Source organism: Lolium perenne, chromosome 4, assembly GCF_019359855.2.
Source record: "Lolium perenne isolate Kyuss_39 chromosome 4, Kyuss_2.0, whole genome shotgun sequence".
NCBI lineage: Eukaryota > Viridiplantae > Streptophyta > Magnoliopsida > Poales > Poaceae > Lolium > Lolium perenne.
This window is the reverse complement of record NC_067247.2, coordinates 105,570,177-105,589,696: the sequence shown is the minus strand read 5'-3', so window position 1 is coordinate 105,589,696 and position 19,520 is coordinate 105,570,177. Positions and strand designations below refer to the sequence as shown.

At 45.0% G+C, this 19,520-nt stretch overlaps 1 protein-coding gene and 1 long non-coding RNA gene across 6 annotated transcripts; both read left to right on the top strand.

Annotated features, from left to right (window-relative positions):
• The first annotated feature begins 6,131 nt into the window (after positions 1-6,131).
• Positions 6,132-7,760, top strand: LOC127293546 (trihelix transcription factor ASR3). Its single transcript, XM_051323190.2, has 2 exons — positions 6,132-6,875; positions 6,984-7,760. Exons 1-2 carry the CDS (start codon positions 6,302-6,304, stop codon positions 7,388-7,390), a joined length of 981 nt encoding a protein of 326 aa, XP_051179150.1. The 5' UTR covers positions 6,132-6,301; the 3' UTR covers positions 7,391-7,760.
• Positions 7,761-13,896: 6,136 nt separating this feature from the next.
• Positions 13,897-17,972, top strand: LOC127293545 (uncharacterized). 5 transcript variants are annotated; one of them, XR_011742734.1, is made up of 3 exons: positions 13,897-15,084; positions 15,230-16,506; positions 16,920-17,972. It is a non-coding gene; the product is annotated as an uncharacterized lncRNA (long non-coding RNA). The 5 variants fall into 5 exon arrangements; XR_011742735.1 differs by having other exon boundaries at positions 13,898-15,084; positions 15,230-16,465; XR_011742732.1 differs by having other exon boundaries at positions 13,902-15,084; positions 15,230-16,794.
• The last annotated feature ends 1,548 nt before the right edge of the window (positions 17,973-19,520 follow it).

The following is a 19,520-nucleotide window of genomic DNA, read 5'->3' as shown; positions in this document are numbered from 1 at the left end:
GCACGTACATCTTCACGTGCTATGTGCCCACAAAGTCGTTTCATGCAATATCGACTTGTCACGTGGCGTGTGTAAAAAATAAAAAATTGATGCTAAAAATAAGTCTTTTCACAAGATAAAATTTCTCTTTTTTACATAAACCACAATAAATATATTTTTTCACGAAACTTGACGAACGCATATATATTGTTAAGATGCACATGTAGAAAATTTTTCAAAAAAAAAATCGACACTTCAAAATATGTTTTTAGGTAGAGGGAGCATATACACCCAGAGCCAAATTGAATTTCCGGCTTAATTATTTACTAGCTTCTAAGATTAAGCAGTCGTTGCTTCCACATTTCAATGTGCTACCATAATCATTTACACTTTACACTATTGGTTTTTTTTTAGAACTTCCTGCATCTTTATTCATATCGAATCAAAATTTACAGGGATGTTAAGTCCATCAGGTGGAGCTAAGAACCAAACATGGCGACCTATTGAAAGGGATGTAGCAAAGTGAGCTAGCAAATGTGCATCCACATTTGATTTCCTATTCTCATGTCTAAAGGAAAATTCCCTTCTTAATCTCGCCTCATCTTTGATCTCTGCAATTACATGGCTGAAGATACCCATGTTCTGACCATATATAGCATTCACCACCTCCATACAGTCGGACGCGATACAACACTTCTGAATATTCATGTCCGAAACTAGCGCCAAACCTTCCCGGCAGGCCAGAGGTTGTAATACCATCGAAAACCGTGGTTGCCGCTCCCAGGAAAGTCCCCTGCTCTGAGCGATAGACCACTCCTACGGCGCCCTTATTTGATTGTTTAGCAACCGCGACATCGACGTTCATCTTGCAGCAGCCAGCCGGTGGGAGAATCCACCTTGCATGCGGACTGAGATCCAGTGCCCCGACTGAGGCAGGGCACGGATGAACAGTACCGTGCCCTGCTGCCTTTTCTGACCGTTGGATCGAGAATCGATGGCTGGATGAACATGAACAGGCACATGCTACAGGGGGCATCTACAGCAGTATATTCGCTACAGGCATCTTCCACAGTATCTACTACAGTACCATCCACAGTGCCTGCTACAGTGCGAAATCTGATCTATTCATTATCGATCCAACGGCCAAGGCAGCAGGGCACGGTACTGTTCATCCGTGCCCTGCCTCAGTCCGGGCACCGGATCTCAGTCCCTTGCATGCACGGCCGGACCCCTGCACTTGACCTTCGTCTCCAAAGGCTTCTTGGCGACTTCTAGGTCCCTTAAAAAAAATCAATGAACATTGTCGTCGACATCGGGCTCTGAAATATCTCCTCATGGATAGCCTTCCGTCGTGAATGCCAGATGGCCCACAACGTAACCAACATCTTCGTCAACTCCTCTTGTGGCCTCGACCTCATCATCTCAAACAAACCACTGTTTAGCTAGCCAACGTCTCCGATGACCGACTTATATGTTCGACGAACAGTGGATTCACCAAAGCCCAAACATAGCGAGCCATTGCACATTCCAAGAGAGAATGCCTCCAGGAGTCTTCTTGGCGACATAGCGAGCACACACACGACGGAGCCATCTGCCTATTGGCGGGAGATATCTATAATATCTAAATAGGAGCTACCCACTAAGTGATTTCCCTCAACATGCAAAGCATCCAACTCAGCAAGCTTGCCACATCATATTTCCAATAACAATTTTTATTCTGGTAAAAAGCTACAGTGTCGTTTGTTTGCGACCTTTACAGATCCCGTCGACCTTCAACAAATGGACTTTTTAATCTCTTCGATTCAATGTTTCCCCCAACGCTCCCACATGCCCACCCGGTGGCCATTCATTGGTTTTCCTTCATCTTCATCTTCTCCACTAATTTTAAAAGAAAACTGATGAATTTATTTCTCCCACTCTCCTTGCGTTGAGTTGTATATAACTCAGTTCTTTTCCATTCTTTACATCCATTTCCCAGACTCGCATGAAACGATCGTCCCTCTCCTCGCGGAAGTTCGGAAGTTCGCCGTCTCTGCACAGGAGACACTCGCATTGGGGCTGCGCCATCCTCGCCAGCCGCCCTTACCGCTGCCGCGAGCTATTCAGGCACCTCCAGATGCGTGGACCAACCTTGTGGCTGCCGCCTGATGCGATCTTAGACGCGAACAGAAGCACTGTTTGTGCTTACCTCCAATCGGAGCTTCCAGGAAGAAGCGTCTGAAGCAAAAGCTCCTCCGCTGCTTTGGACGGAACACGGATGAGTTTCTCCATCGTCTGAAGGCATGCAGTATTATTATTTTTCTGAAATCAAGCATGCAGTGTGTACATATCTCCAAATGTTCGATGAAATGTCTAAATCTGTCAGCATCGTTTTCAGGTTAGTTTTTTTTGTCCTAACGCTCAAGAAATTAGAGTGAAACTGAATGCATGTCTATTCCTGGGAAATTATGCATAAGGTTATTCTTATTTTTTTCTTTTTTGCAGGTTGCATGTTCTACACCATGTGTAGTGTCAGAGTCGTTTCGAAGCATGCAAATATATCTCAATCAAATAGTTCTCCCTTATTGCAGATTGTACACTACAAGACGTGAGGTGCCTCTGGTTATTCAGTTATATTTTTACACTTCGCGTACTTTGTTGCTAACTTTGCAAGTTTGTAGTTGATTTGGTTTACAAATTCTGCATATCCCTGTGTGCACCAGGCTCACTCAAGCTTCATTGACTGGCCAAAGAAGAAGAAATTGAAGACAAGCTTAGCCATTTTGCATTGTGTCTTTTGTTCTCCAGGGTTAATTTTCTAAAAGGACTGAAATACGTATGCTATATTACCATCAGGGAACACAAAGCGAAACACATTATGCTTGCTGGATTCGCCTTTCTTTTTTAATCCTACATCGAACAAGTTGAAACATGTCCTTCTGGGAGATCTCGCACACTCAACCAGCAGTACACATAGACGTCTCGCAAATTTGACCATATCCTCCTTCATTGGAATGGCGACACCATGTTCTACTCAGTTCGATCTCACACTCGAGAGTATACAAGTTGAACTCTTTCTTTCTCCAAGTGAAGTGTTATGCACCTTGGCTATATTTTAGTGTTTACTTATCATGCATTTTCTTTGAAGGGTTTCGCCAGGTTGCAGATTTTTGATTAAGCATGGATGTACCTTTCACTATTTTAGCTCTTAATTACGTTACCTGGTCTCAGAAGTAAGCAAAGGGATCCCTTAATGTCCAATGTCCATTATCACAGGAATTATATTTGATTATTTCACGAGTGTTGAATTTACCGTTGGTATCTTTTGCATACATGTGCTCAAAATTATTGTACCATGGAATTCTTAAAGGTTTCACTATTATGTTGAGCAAGTGAAAAATAGCTTAGCCATGAACAAATTAGGCAAGTGAAATTTATCCGTTGGCCCCGATAATTAGTCATTTGTACAAATAATTATATCATTTTAATACCATTGGCATATCTTTTTCTTAGAAATTCCATGTAATATGCCGCAGCAACGCGCGGGGTAGCATCTAGTTGACTAGTACATATCGGGCCTTTTAAGGCCGCTCATGGCACACAAATATTTTGAATTGTCATTGATGGAATCGTCCTATAATTCTCCATTATAGCTGCTCTTTTAAGCCCCCCCCCCCCCCCCCCCCGCCCCCATGGCAAATGGGAAGATCGGCAAACTCTATAAAACTGGAATAGGGTTTTGTGACCCATCAGTTTCGCGAGCATAGTCAGCATGAGCGGGAGGTGTATAAGAAAATGATTTTTATTTTATCTGAACGATTATAATATTTAATTTATCTGGACGATTCATTGATGAGAGCCATATGCAATCTGATTAATCTAATTTTGCTAAGAAAATATTGTTTAGTTATCGGGACGAAAGTAGCCACCCCGTAATTTACTGCTACGATTAGGATGATACTACAAAAACACACCCCGTGTCTCCGTAATTTACTGAATGTTACTTATGATACCATTTTTGTGTCCCGATGAAGCCAAGACAATAAGGTAACTAGGGATCAATTAATGGTAGAGAGAATGCGGCCATGAACTTGGAGAACAACAAATAGGAAGCATACCAAGTCAATATGAGCAACTACAATTTTTATTTCTTCATTTTGATATCCTCTTCATATAGAGTTTAGGTTCATAATGTGCTGGCACCTAGCAAGGCCTGACCAAGATGAGCGTCTTGCTTGCCCCCCTCCCCGCCTCCTTCACTTCTCTTGACATCTTCAGTTTCGTCAGTCATAGCATGCATGTATGACACACGGAGATAAAGGGAGACGTCCGAGGAGGGAAGTGCGCGGGATGCTAGTTGGCGGTTGGCAGTGAGGAGAGAGTAGGAGATGGCCTCGTGAAGAGTAAGAATGTCAATGGGCAGGGTATGGGCAGGGTAGAGCAATACCATACACATACCCGTATAGTCAATGGGTACAAACTTCTACCCATACCCATACCCATGGGTATAAAACTTTACCCATACCCATACCCGGCGGGTATCCGTACCCATTGGATACCCGGTGGGTAGGTTAAATTGTACGAAGGTCAATCACCATTTTACGTTCATCATTAACAAATTCGATTAAAAAAATTAATTATCTCAACTCAATAACATGTAGTTGAGTATATAACAATTAACATAATACAAAAATAATATTCTCATATTCTAACTCATAAGTCAACAAAAATAGATGTGTCACGTATGAATTTGATAATAAATGGGCAGGGTATGGGTATACCTGCGGATACGAGGCTATACCCATGCCCTGCTCATGACTTAACGGGCAGGGTATGGGTACTACCCATAGGCATAAAAGTGTACCCATACCCTGCCCATGCGGGTACCCGTACCCGTGGGTAAAATTGCCATCCTTAGTGAAGAGTGTCTATACGATGAAAATGAGATCTAAACTGATTGATCTGAACTCCTTTTCAGAAAGGAACCGCATATATTATGTTATGTTATGTCAATTAAAGTGATCAAGCTTTTCAGAAGGGAACTGCATATGTTATGTCATGTAAACCAAACAACCTGTATGACGGCAGGTATACTTCAAAATTCTCATGGCATGGAGATATCCATGTATATATACAAGTAAATTCATTTCCAACATGCTAGTAATTAACAGTAACTTGAAGACTTGAAGAACATGCAGCATGCCAGCATCTACAATTTTACTAGCTTTCCGGGTGTGATAGCCGTCGTTCTGGCGGGTCGAAGCACATCTTTCTACTTATGAACACATGTACCTAAATGCACATGAGCTAGCTAGCTGGCTGCACTAGCTCTCCTTCATCCTTTCTCTCTGCCACCACACCCTCCATGTGATGCCTCTGATCAGCCTGTTGTACATTTGTTCGTTCTCCCCAAGACCCATGCATCTACTACACATCCACCAATGTAAATTACCAAAGATAGGATCCACTTATGTGTTAACATGGGGGCCTTGCATGCACATATATGATACCAGCCTCAACATATGATTAGCTGTTGCTGGATCTGCCCAATTCCCCCCCCCCCCCCCCCCCCCCCAAAAAAAAAAGTGGTGATCTTTGAAAAGGTATGTTGTTAACCGAGGTTGTCAAGTTTTTTCTAACAAAGGAGCAGATGGATATTAAACATTCACCGGTTCAAATAAGATGATGCTATTAGACATTCACATGCATGCAAGATGGAACTCTAGAAGTCCTCTATCTACTATACTTCCTCCGTCCAGAAATAACTGATACGGATTATTTGTCTATATCAGAATGTATATCTAAATACTAAAACATGTGTAAATACATACAAATCTAGACAAAATCGAGTCACTTATTTGCACGGAGGGAGTAGTATTTTCCCGCCTTCAAACTCCTCACATGCATGCATTAATCAGGGACATGGAGCAATATAGTCAAACCCTAATAGACCCCCACACACCAAGTCAAAAAAGCCCACAAAAGGGGGTGTGATGAGTGAGTGAGTGTGAGGTGATGAAAAGGCACGCGTAAAAGAGCCAAACAGATGTGAGCTCATGTACCTTTTTCTGCTCATATCATCTCATAGCTTCTTAATGCCGGCTAGCCCTGTGATTCTACATGCATGAGGTAGTTAGTAGGAGTACTTGCCCTCATGCAGTCACCACTCACCATTATATAGCATGCCACTTCAAAAGCATCACTTAGCTAGCAACCTGACTGATATGCAGCTCCACTCTCCTTCTCGAGATCCCACCTTGGCCATCACCGTCAAATAATGCCTCCAGCTGAGTCCTGAGTAGCCAGTGCCCAGACTTAGACAAGTCACAAACAGTCTTTAGCCATGGATGCGAAGGGATCCGGCGTCATGGCAGGCGCCCAAGAAGGAGAGGAGACCAGGAACATCATGGCCGCCAACGCCGGCGCCATGACGCTGGTAAGGGAGTACCGGAGGGGAAACTGGACGCTCCCGGAGACGATGCTGCTGATCGAGGCCAAGAAGAGGGTGCACGACGACCGGCACCCGGCAGACCAGGGCCTGGCTCGCTGGCGGTGGGTGGAGGACTACTGCTGGCGCGCCGGTTGCCAGCGCAGCCAGAACCAGTGCAACGACCGCTGGGACAACCTCATGAGGGACTACAAGAAGGTGCGCGCGTACGAGCACGCTGGCGTGGCAGGGAGAGGCGGCGCCCCGAGCTACTGGGAGATGGCGAGGGCGGAGAGGAAGGAGAGGTGCCTCCCTTCCAACCTACTGCGCGAGATATACGAGGGCATGCGCGAGATCATCGAGAGCCGAAGGATGAGCTGCGGCGGCGCCGGCGTCCTGTTCTTGGGTGCACCGGCCACGACCAACACCAACCCGGTCGACATCCCCATGCAGGCCTCCCCGCTCGCCCAAGTCCTGCCCCGACCTTTAGGTACACCTCATTCTCTCGTTGTCACTGCGTTCTTGATCACGAGAGGTTTTGGGGAAACATTTGTCGTTCTGATGGAGACATGGTTGGTTTCTTTCTTGCCAAATCAAGACCAAGAAACGCACTGCACTTCCGAGTCGCCTGAGAGGAAGAGGCTACGACCGTCGCTGGACGGCCTGCCCGGGAGCAGCACGGCAGCAACAGCCTCAGGACACGGCGATCACCATCAAGAACCCCAGGGCGACCAGAGCTCCGACGACGAGGAGGAGGACGGCCTGAACGGGGCGATCGGCCGATGCGCGGCCATCCTGTCCGGGGCGCTGGAGAGCCGAGAGGCCGCGGAGGAGCGGCGGCACAGGGAGGTGATGGCGGTGGAGGAGCGCCGCAACCTCGCCCGGCAGACGCGGCGCGAGGCCGGCGAGCAGTGCATGGCCGGGTTGGCCGTCGCCGTGAGCCAGCTCGCCGGTTCCATGCTCGCGCTCGCCGCCAAGCGGAAGGGCCCCGCCGCGCCCAAGTGAGACAAATTACAAACCCCCATGCCAGGCCAATAATCCAGCGGGAACTCTGCACGATGATGCCGCCCCGCGCCGCGCGCGTGCAGTGATCGAGTGCGCAGCGCCATGCATGCACGGCTTGCTCGAGATCGGTGCGCGCTACGGTCGGCGAGCCCGAGACGCCTGAACCTTGCATGTGAATTGCATCTGTAGCGTACGTAGCGAGCAGCTTAGTACCAGACTACTTTGGTCATGAGCAAAGTAGTACTTAGTTTATTTGGATCTATGTATGCATGTCATGCATGATTTGCTTGTGTGATCGAGTGCTGCATGCATGAGGGATTTAACATCTGAAAATATCTGGACTGTCAATGTAAAGTGCATTCTTAATTTAGTGCAAGGATATTTGTGCTTATATCTAGCTTTCATCTAAAATATGCATCAATCGAATCGATACAGAGCTAAAGGTGATGGAAGCTTCTCTTTAAAAAATACAGTAGAAAATCATGACTACTTTGCAATGCCTGTGTTAACATTTTGAAAGGAAAATTATAACAGTAGAACGTTCAGATTTTATTCTCCTAGGGATTTTTTAGCGGATGTTAGATAGCAATTGCCATCAAAACAAGTTAAAATAATTTGACATGTGGCATTTTTTGGTTGGTCCAAAACTGTTTGCTCGGAGTCATCCGTTCAATATTGTCGTTCTTTTAAAAACTATTACCTCCATTCTAAAATATAACTCACACTTGATTTTTATTGATCAACAACTTACAACTTTGACTATTAACTGTACTTATAGTATGTCCATAAATTAGTATAAAATGTATAAAATCAAAGAAATTTGGAGACAGATCCAACCATAACATTTACTCATACTCAGTCCATATAATTTAATAATATTCGCAAATTAAACAACAACAAAAAAAAGTAGCGCCTTTTACAGTTTAATACTCATCACGCTAAGGGTCTATTCGGAACGGATGCTAGTGGGGGCACCGGTATTTAGCTCAAAGTTGAAATAAATACGGGTATACCCACTATTTTTACACTCAATCTAAGCATGGCCTAAATCTCACATTTAGGATACCTTTTTGCACTAAGTCCCGGCCATATGTTGAGTGGCGTACCGAAAGCACCATTTTCTAGAACAGGTCTAGCGACGTGTCTTACAAAGGAATGTACCCATGTTTGATTTTCATAATTTTATAGAATTTTTTACGATGGTTGTTTAATTTGTAGAGTTGATTCTCATAAGAATTTTTCCTAAGCAATCATTTACACTAGATATTATGGAAAATCTAACATCTATTCATACCTCTTTATAAAAATCATGTGCTTTTTCTGTGTTTGAATCAAATAAACTTTATTTCATATGCATTTCTATAGGATTATAGTGCGCATGCTATTGCAATTCTATTTTTTTTTCTGTCCCTACGATTTTCCCATTCTAAAAATCAAGCGGAGCTGTTGGTACCATATCACAACAAAAAGGTGCTTGCATGCATGTACGTGTTGTGCAGATCCAATCTAAAGCTGTAAGGGCATCTCCAACCAGGCTACCCAAACGGACAAACGGACATCAGATTGGTCCGTTTGGGTAAAATCTGCTCCCAACGGGCCGACCCAAAATAAAAACGGACAGCTGTGGTGTCCGGCACGACCCAAAGCCGGACCAAATTTGGAAGTAATTTGGGGCGAGCCGGACGCGTGCGGACGTCCATGGTCATCCGCGCGTGTCCTCCCAAACCCCACATGGCAGCGACACTAGTCAACACCACCCAGGCCCGCACATCATTCTCTCTCCTCTCTCCTTCTTTTTCTCTTCTGCCATGGATATGGCATCGCTCCCCACCGGAATAGGCTCGCCGGCCAACCGCCGCCGTCGAGCTCGCGTGGAGGATCCCATTGCTAAGCATGGCCCGTTTTTTTTCGTCCCTGCCGGAGGTCGCCGCGGCCGAAACGGTGATGAGCGGCGCCGCCGCGCTGTGGAGCTCCGCCGCCTGCTGCCTGCCCAGGCCGAGCCCCTCCCCGCACCGCCCGCCACGGCCGAGCCCCTCCCCGCACCGCCCGCCACGGCCGCGCCGCGCCGCCGTCGCCCGCCCACCACGGCCGCGCCCCGCGCCGCCCTCGCCCGCCCAGGCCGAGCCCCACGACGCCCGCCCAGTGCCCTGCCTCGCCGCGCGCCGCCCCGTCCCCTGCCTCGCCGCGCGCCGCCCCGGCCCCTGCAAGGCCGCCCCGCCGAGCGCCGCCCCACCACGCCCCGCGCCTCGCCTCGCGCGCCCAGGGCCGCGCCTCGCCTGGACGCCGGCCGCTGCAGCTGCAGCCTGGCGAGGCGGGGGCCGCGGGGAGGGCGAGGAGCTCGCATGCCGCACCTCGACGGCCGCGCCCGCGCCGCCATCGCCTTGTCGCCGCCCACGCCGCCCGCTCGGTCGCCGCCTCGTGCCGCACCCGCCTGTACGCTGCTCGATGTCGTGGTCCTGGAGCGCGGCGCGCGCGGTGGGTGGTGGAACAGGGCGCGCACGGTGGCCTTATCCGGCTTGGCGGTGGCGCCCATGCCCCGCTTGGCGGCGGCGGCCGCCTTATCCGGCCTTGGGGACCTTCATGGGCTCGTCCCCTTCGTCGTCGGAGGAGGAGGACACGAGCTCCGGCGGAGAGCTTGGGCTTGGGACGCGGGAAGGAGGGCGGCCGCTCACCGGCGTGGCGTGCCGAGCGCGGCCTCCGGCGTGGCGTGGCGCGGCGACCTCCGGCGTGCCGTGCCGAGCGCGGCCTCCGGCGTGGTAACTAGTACTACTAGGAAGAAGAAGCCGAAATAATTATTTGAGTCGGAGCGTTGGGCGTACTGTGCGATGCAAACGGATTCACGGACCGAAACGATGTCCGCGTGTCCGCGCGACGACCCAAACGACCTAAAACGGACGTCTGTTTGGGTCGCCCGGTTGGAGATGCCCTAAAAGCAGTGCGCGCAACCGTGATTCCAGCTTGTAGAAAATTTACCGTCGATCGAACACGGCGTGTAAACTCGAGTAAAGATCACGTACTACTGACAGCCACATCATTGTCCCATGTAAGATCTGTTGTAACTTAAGCATTTTTGTCCATGCAGGAGAAGAAAACCTCAACTGCTAATACAATTCACTAGCAGGCCTTCACATACGACTAAAGTAGTATTACATACGGTGAACTTATTTGTTACTATACAAGGTTGAGTGATGCTTCTCTAGAGTGCACACGGTTTATTAAACTATGTGTGATGCGTCTCCTATCGCACAAGTTTTGTATCCGCAAATCGTTTGCCATGTGAATATCCATCGTAAATCATCTGCGCTTTTGCTTATCGCAAATGACATGTGATATTTCGTCGTATGTGTTCTTTTCTTTTGGTACACTTTTTTTTGTTTAAACTGGCGGAATGTTATTGCTTATATAGCATACATTTTTACCTGCACAAATGATACAAGCATATGTATGCCCAACCGAACAATATATGTAAATACATTAGCAAATATCCATTATATTTGCCTGGACATCTGATAAATCATATGTATGCATACATTTACGACATAGCTTCAGTTTGGATCTATGCAAAGAAGAAAGATATACAAAAGAAGAGAATCTGTAGTTTACGTGGTTACGTCTTTGTCTTCGATATGATACTAAGTTCCTTCATTTTTCCTTAAGAAGACACGAAGCGAAATAAATCATGTCTTGGACAGGATCCAGTCATGCCTTCGCGAGGTTCTATTGAACCAAGTACTATGCATAATAAGGATTGCTTGTGCAAAGCACAATGTTCCATAGAATCCGTGTGGCACTAATATGGTGCACAAAGTTGGATAAAATAATCCTTTTGTGTTGTTGAATTTAATCATTGGCCACATACACCAAATCACACACTTATATCAACAGAGCATTCTTAAGGACGTAGCAACCGAATAGAGTATAACACGGATCTAGCTCACTGTATAATCCAATTTTACCACCAAAAGCACCGGTCCATAGAGTAGATCCTAGCTATAGATAGAAGGTAAACATGCAAAATCAGCATTCTTTGCTACTCCTACTGAATTTTGTCATTGGCTTCGTACACCAAATCACACACTTGTACTACCACATCATTCTAAAGGATGTAGCAACCGAATAGAGTAAAATATGACGAACTCACTATATTATCCAATCTTGCCACCAAAAACACCGGTGCTTAGAGTAGATCCGGAGTATAAATAGAAGGTAAACATGCAAAAGCTAACAATGTAAACATGTGGGAGGGAAGGCGTGCAGTCTCATGCCGTCGTGGCGACGGTGGAGGTCAAGGATGAGCTGGCTTGACCGGGGGTATCAGCGGCAAATCTGGCCTCCAAACGCGTGGATCGGCGCGAATCCGCGGCTAACATGGCGCATGGAAGTACATAGGCATTCCAGCTAGGAAGATCTTCGCCAGAAGCTTGCTTCTCCTCGCCGGTTAGGTGCTTTTTCGGGGACTAGGTCATCCTAGTGGTTCTAAAGAAGGGAGCGGTTCACGGTTGTGGTCTGGAGTGGAGTGATACTGGATATGGACAATTTTAGTCCTAATTTATGCAAGATAGTGGCAATGGCAGCTGTCTGACAAGATGGGCCTACATAACACATACATTTAGGCAGAACTGACTGTTTGCGTTGTAGGATGATTGCACACGGAAAAAGAAACAAAAATCATGGACGAAATACCTTACAGTATAATTCTTTGTACCTAGCTCTGTTTAGCTTATTTCTAGTTTTTATCCAACATTATGGTGTGTAAATTTATGCTACCTTCACGTACATAAATATGAAAAAGTGCTGAAGAAAATGATGCATATCAAACACGGTTATAAAATGGATAACAATGTGCAATGTACAATTTTGTGCTCACATTATGTATTACATAGCACTTAGCACACGATTTTTTTGTAAGAAAATCATGTGCGATGTAGAACGTAGTGCTTACCTTCTATATGACATAACACACAGTTATGTTGTGAGATGTACAATTTTGAGTTCTACATTACAACAAAGTAAAATATGCATACATTTAAAATGTAAAAACAATATTAATAATTCAGTTAAAATATATAACTTTATTACATTCAAGAATCGATGGTCCATTACATCATCTATACATTGAAGATTGGAAGGTACCCATATCTCTATTTCAATTTGTTGATTGATGGTTTAAGGAATCTTGCCGACCAATAATGCTATTGTAGCCTACTATCACAGCAAAGGGGGCCGAGGCTAGGGTTGGCATAACAAAACCTGGCTATCAATCGTCACGAACTTGGGGGGTTTGTTATGAAGTCAATTTTCTTAAGATTCTGCATGTGTTTGCGAGCCACAACATTTTCTATGGATGCAAAACGTTGACAAAATCAACCAGGCATTCATTCCGCGGTCCAATCTGCATTGCAACAGAAATGAAGAATATGCAGAAGACAGTCAATCGGCCAAACATCAATCAGATAAGCCTGCTGCCATGAATCATAAAATGAATTAAGGTAACCAGAGCCTCGAAAGAAGATATACAGTAAAACAGCTCGATCGATCATCTCGAAGCACCCCTGCCAAGGGGAAGCGACCAAAAGACCGGAGCCATCACTCGTCAGAGCGTCGTCAGGACAGGAGCACTATCAAGTTTTTTTGTCCAAGTTCGTTGGCCAGAAGCCGGAGGAAATTGTTGCTCCTACTACCGCTTTTACCAGCCAGTGGCAACAGGAGAAACCCCAGGGAGTGGCAGCGGCAGCATCGAGAAAATGTGAAGGGGAAAAGTTACCACACACACATGCTGCACAATGTGGTGCAGGGTGGTGGCATTGGCATCCATGCTGGGGAACCAGAAGCAGCTGCAGAGCAGGGAGAGAAAGAGATGCGGTGGTAGGAGTGAGCTGTTGATGACGATGATGCAATGCGAGAAGAGGACAGAGGAGTACTTGGGCTATGGCAGGCAGGCAGCCAAGGGAAGAGAGCCAGGCAGATGAAGACTGGAGAGTGGTCAAAGGAATCTGGCTCTGATCCCTACCTAGCTAGCTACGCTCTGGCTCAGCAGCAATGGCAAATGGCACGTCAAGCAGAGCGAGCTAGAGCTCGTCGTACGTCAAAGGCTGGTGCGCTAGCTGTGCTGCGCTCCCGTCCAAGCCCGCCCTACGTCCTCCTCCTCCTCTCTCTGTCTCTCTCTCTCGTCGAGAAAGTTTTGAACAGTTCAGGGGCGATCGAGTCCTAGCTTGACGTCGGCGGCAGCTTAGCGTTGGATGAACGGTGGCTCTCCGCCGCTGCGGTGGCCGGCGTGCCGTGGGCATCGGCGAGAACAGAGTCAAGGGCCTCACGGCGGCTCGAATCTTTGGCTTTTTTTTTTTCTGTTAACGTTGCCTGTGTAGCCGCGCATACCCGACCGACGATACCCAGCATGGAGTATTTGACGTGAAGTTTCACCATGGGTAATAATTGGTCGCACTAAAATTATGCTACCCGTACGGAACTGCAGCAGTAGTACCATAGCAGCAGTGTCCGTGATTGAGAACAAGCAAGTGCGTATATGGTTGGCCTATCTCAGAGCGCTCCACGATACATCCCTGGCGCGAGCAGGCTACGCAAGAAAATAAAGAAACGGGTAAAAGAAAAAAGAAAAACGCAACCTCCTCCTCAATAGGTCACGCACGCAACCGCCTCCTACCCAGCAGTTCCCCCAAATCTCGTTCCGAATAGGCAGGGCGCAGGTGGCGGCGATGGGGGTCGAAGCCTCGGAGGAGAAGGGAGATGCTGGCGGTGGAGGTCAAAGGAGAAGGGATCTGGGCGGCGCTCGCGAACGGAGGTTGGGGCAGGCACTGGTCGAGGTCGGAAAGATGGGAGATGGGGGAAGGCAGTGGTTGAGGTCGTAGATGGGTGGATGTGGGGGCATGCAGCGGTGGAGGTCGGAGGAGATATGAGGAGGGTGGCGCGGGATCGAGGAAGCTGTGGAGGAGGGCGGCAACAACGACGAGGAGGTGGGAAGAGAGCGGCGACGGCGGAGGTGAGTGGAGTAGACGAGTGGGAAAAATTTCTGCGGCTCCACCACTTTCTTTCCCCCGTTCATCACAGCGAGCAGAGGCGATGACTACAAGATTGGTCCGTCCTTTCACCTGCCATCGATCTACCATAATTTCTCAAGAATTTAAGGTACATGTTTCAATGTCTTCCAGTTCCAGTCCGTATCAAGGATGCTCTCTCCGTTTTGTTTTCCATGGAAATTTCGTAAGAATCTGTAGCATCTGGATATGCATAAACAACTGTATTGTACCTGGTTAATTATTTCTGTGTGTTGGTTTTGTTAGTGGATGGTTTATGGGGTTATGCAGTCAATTGAATCTTAGTAGAGCGAGCAGGCTAAGTTGCTTGACTTTGGAAGGATAGTGAGAGCACCTTCCAGTCATCACATGGAAACATGGTTGGGCACTTTGACTCAATAGCCATGACAATGGATGTGCAGCTTCAAGGCATGATATCTTTGTTTGCCCTCCATGTGCTTACTGTTTTTTCCTTCCGGCTGTTTGTTTAAGGTTCAGAAATGAAGGATGACATGTTCTTTTAAATCTTAGGCTAAGGACATGATCATAATGACAAAGAAGTCATGAAATTCATTTATTTCAGCGGTAAGAGAAGGATTCACGTGAGGAGACAAATAGTGGGTGTCGAGACCAGCAACCTTGCTGTCTCCACACCATCTCCAGGTATAGTGGTTCCTTACCAAAACGTTTTTGCTCTACTATTGTGGTGTATTATAAATAAATATTGTGAGTTAGGATGCACACTGATATATATTGTGATCCCTAATTTTTTTAATTTTGCTTTTACTGATTTGTTTTTATGGTTTAGGGTGCGCACCCACAACTCACCTTGGATTATTAAGGCGAGTTTCCCTCTCTGATGCATTTCCACTTTATGCTTTATGTTATTTCATAATGAATTTTGGGTTCATGCTTACGTTATAGCAATGGCACACCATTTTATCATGCAAATGAACAGGTTATACTATCCTATAGTATTACTGCCCCGTGATGATTAATTACGAGAACAACGATAAATATGATGCACCTGTTTTTTCTAATAATGATGGCTGTATATAGTTTCATGTTTTTTTTTGAAAGGAATACGGTAGGGGAAGCTCCTACAGTGTTTTTTTTAATAATAAGAACCCAATTCCGCGTCAGTGGAGACTTGAACCTGGGTGGCTGGGTTGTACATCCACTTCCCTAACCAAATGAGCTAGGCTCACTTCTTTTTCATGTTTTTTCTTGCTATGGTAAATTCTGGGCTGTGATTTCTTTGTCGCATGAAGACATTAGAAAATTCTGAAGCGCCTTTCCCTTTTGTCTTTGCAATAGTTTGTTGGACGCTCATGAGCGACAATGCTAGCGAGGCTGCTCAAGGAACATATTTGGTTGCTACGATTCATAAAATTTGATGGGTATATTAGGTTACACTTAGATTTGGATGTACTAATTTATCTTTTTTTGTTTATCTTTATTTACACTGGCTCATACAACTTTATGGATATGAAACTATTTACTCTTGTGTTACCTGATCTGAAAATCTTCCCTTGATATGCGGGTTTACTACTATTTTACATTCTGGGTTCATTCTGATCCAACCTAACTGACCAAATGGATTTGACGTGTTATTCATGTCAGGTTAGTGTGTGTCTTCATTTGTGGCAAACCACAAATAACCGAATTGTATAAATAGAGTCCTACCTGATAGCCTTATTTCTCATGTCGCTCAAGCTGCTGTTATTTTATTTTGGCTGCAGTAAAGTGTTCGTAATTTCCCCCACTATTATTTTTTTGCATTATCTACTAATAAATTTTCTTGTAGGATATTATTAAAAATAATCAATTTACAAATTGATTAGTGGTTTACTGCAAGGCAATAATCCCTAAACTGAAATCACCTTGGCTGCAAAGTTTAATAACTTTTCTTGTTATCTTCTTCACTAACAGGTGCTATAGGAGATAAGGAGTTTCTTATTTACTATTCTGGCATTCTGAGAAGTTGTTCCATGGGAAGAAGGAGCTCCAGTTTCATGATGCATACGAAGAGATTATCCACCAGGTATATTTCACTTGCGCGAGGAGCTCCATTTGATGAAACAGGTTAAGGCATCATCCACCATGTATATTTTGCTTCTGCATAAGCTTCAACCAGTTTTATCTACAATTGTCTTTATTTTTGTCTCCAATATATCTTATTTGCTGGCTACGAAGTACCAGTTGATATATCACTTGTATTACTTTCCGGATTGTCCGGCTGCCAAATCCACATTTCTCGCTCTACGGACATGCCAAGGCATCATCCGCCATGTATATTTTGCTTCTGCATAAGCTTCCATCAGTTTAATCTACATTGGTCTTCATTTTCTCACAAGATATTTTTCTCCCAACGTACACATTTCCTCTCCAATTTAGTTTATCTGTTGGTTACGAAGTACCAGCTGATATATCACTTGTATTATTACTTTCCAGATCATCTGACAGGCTGCCAAATCTACGCTTTTTTTTTTCTCTAGGGCGTCTGTTCAGCCACAATGGACTTTGATTGTTGAATACTCAAAAACTTCTTGCATTCATCAGAGCCAGCTCCAAAAAAGAGAGGTAATCACACATATCATACCTTGTCGATATCATTATTTTATGAAAACACATGAAAGTTAGTGGCATGGTTATTGAGTTGCTGTATAGTCGCGGTATAGTCGCTGTATAGTCACCGAGTCGTTTTCCAAAAATGGTGGCGACTCGCGACTATACATGTTTTTTGGTCGATTATACATGAGTCGCAGGGTTTGGCGACTCACTTTTGAGTCGCGACTCAAAAACCATGGTTAGTGGTAATGCTTGATGTGTGAGTGCATTTCCTAATACTTTTCATTGAATTAATCATTCTTTGATGTGCTTTATGCTATTTGGTTGTTCTTTCTCCAAACAAAATAGATAAAAAATGTCTATCTTGGAGGCACAGAGTTATTTGAGAATGTCTTTTTGGGAGCACCTATTTGGTGAAAAAGGTTTGTGGTTTGTTTCTCCACTCTTATATACAGTTTAATTCATCCTCCAAATAATTCGTCATGGCTCATTTGTACACACTACCATACTACTTTTAGTTTCTGAAAAAATACTCTCTTGTTGTTTAAATGCTTTAGTGATCATCTTAATATCAATTACTGCTGATAAGCTGCTGTGCAAATAATCAATAACTTCACCTGTTATGGTAAGTTCGCTGGTCCCAGATATTCCTAAAATGCTAAATCATTTGTTTGGTTGATGTAGATTTTAGTTTTTGTTTATTGTCCGTATTGATAATAGTAATAGAATTGTTGAACTTTCTTCCAAAACTAAATTATTATCTCTTCTGAAGTTCAAGGTTTACCGACGATGTCTCTTTTTGAAGTTACACCCGTGCATCTGGAGGTCTGCTCTTTCAGTATAATTGCTCAAGCTCTTCGCCAAGCATGTCTTGCTTTTGTAGCTATTTTCAATTTATGTTGCAAAATGCTGCAAAATGTAAACATGTACATATTCTTTTGTAATACGTTCTGGTTGCTTCGCGCTCCATAATTTCATGATATGTCTGTTCCAGAGATTATTTTGAGTTTTCTGTGAACCTAAGCACAGCGAGGGTTCGCAATTCAGCAATGGCCGGTAGTAAGATAAACATGAATACAAGCTGAGCAATTGATCCATATTTGCCACTAGGAAGCTAATCCATACTTGTCAATACGCGTTGTGATTGGATTGCACAACACCGGTGAGGAGGCGCCCCATGGGGCGCCCCAACCACTAGTAAGATGAAAAGTCGCGCTGTGTATACATTCACGGTACGTTTATGTGCACTAGTAAAAAATGAGAGTTCACTCGGTTTCCAAAATACCTAGAATAATTCTTTTGAGTCTATGTACTTCATTTTTAGAAGAGTTTGCCAAATTGGATCCTCAATTAGTAGCTTGAAAACGCATTTACCAACTAGGGCTATATGTTTAACCTCAAGGTCATGAATTTCCATCCCTCCATGATCTTTTGCTCTACAATCCACATTTCATTTGCTAGCCAACATTTCTTTTTTTCACTTTCTCATTGTTGAAAAATTTCTTGATCGAAAATAATTCAACCTATATAGACTTCTTTAGGTAGTTGGAAGAAAGAAGCCACATATACGTACCATATTACTTAGTACCGAATTTATTAAAACTATCTTCCACCAAGAGATAGTAACTTTCCTTTCCAACCACTAAATCTTTTTTACAGTTGGTAATCTACTTGTTTCCATTCAGTATTTGTAAGTCACATATAATTTATAGGAAATACCTAATAGAAAAATCGGCCTTTCCCGCAACCAAATAGTTTGTTATACATAGCGGCCTCGTCCCACGCCTCCCCGAAACAAGACAATTCACTCGTGTGGAACTTTATTTTGAGCCCCAAAAGCTGCCCGAAACCATCATGAAGTAGCCATCCAAGTTCGAACTAGAATTGACATTTTTCGTGAGGTAACACCGACCCTGTGGTTAGAAGGATAGGATCATGGTCTAAAAAGCCTGACAATGTGTTCAATGGCGTGTACAACGAACATCAAAATTTAGAGTTCCCAATAGATGTCCATACGTACGCTATCCAACTTCTCTTAAATTCAAGTTGTCGTTGATAATATTGAGTAAGAAAGACCAATGATTATCAAACCTACCCTTACTTTTGCAAACCTCACCAACTCACGAAGAAAGTCGGTTTTATGCTTTACTTGGGCCGCTCCATACACAACAACCAAAGTCCACATGAAGTTATCAACCTTGTTACAAATATGAAACTTGAATATGAAACTCACCAAACGAATAGGCTAATACATCCATGGATTCTGATTTGACCCCAAGTAGAGTGCCTCCCTGACCTTCCACGCGACAGGGATAGTGCCACTTGAAATCCACACCATTGGAGCAAATCATGCCTATCCGTTTCCCAACATTGGCATAAAATTTAAACTGTGACCCCAAACACAATAAGCAATGTGTAAATGTTTAGCCAAATCGACTGCAGCTGCACCACATTCGCCTGTGGACGAGGCGGGGGAGATCGGGACGCAGGCCTTGTTGGCGACAACATGGTTGGACTTGACGGCCAGC

Coding starts and splice junctions, on each gene's coding strand:
- LOC127293546 (XM_051323190.2), top strand. CDS start 6,302: ATGGATGCGAAGGGATCCGGCGTCATGGCAGGCGCCCAAGAAGGAGAG. Junction 6,876..6,983: donor AGTCCTGCCCCGACCTTTAG/GTACACCTCATT, acceptor TGCCAAATCAAG/ACCAAGAAACGCACTGCACT.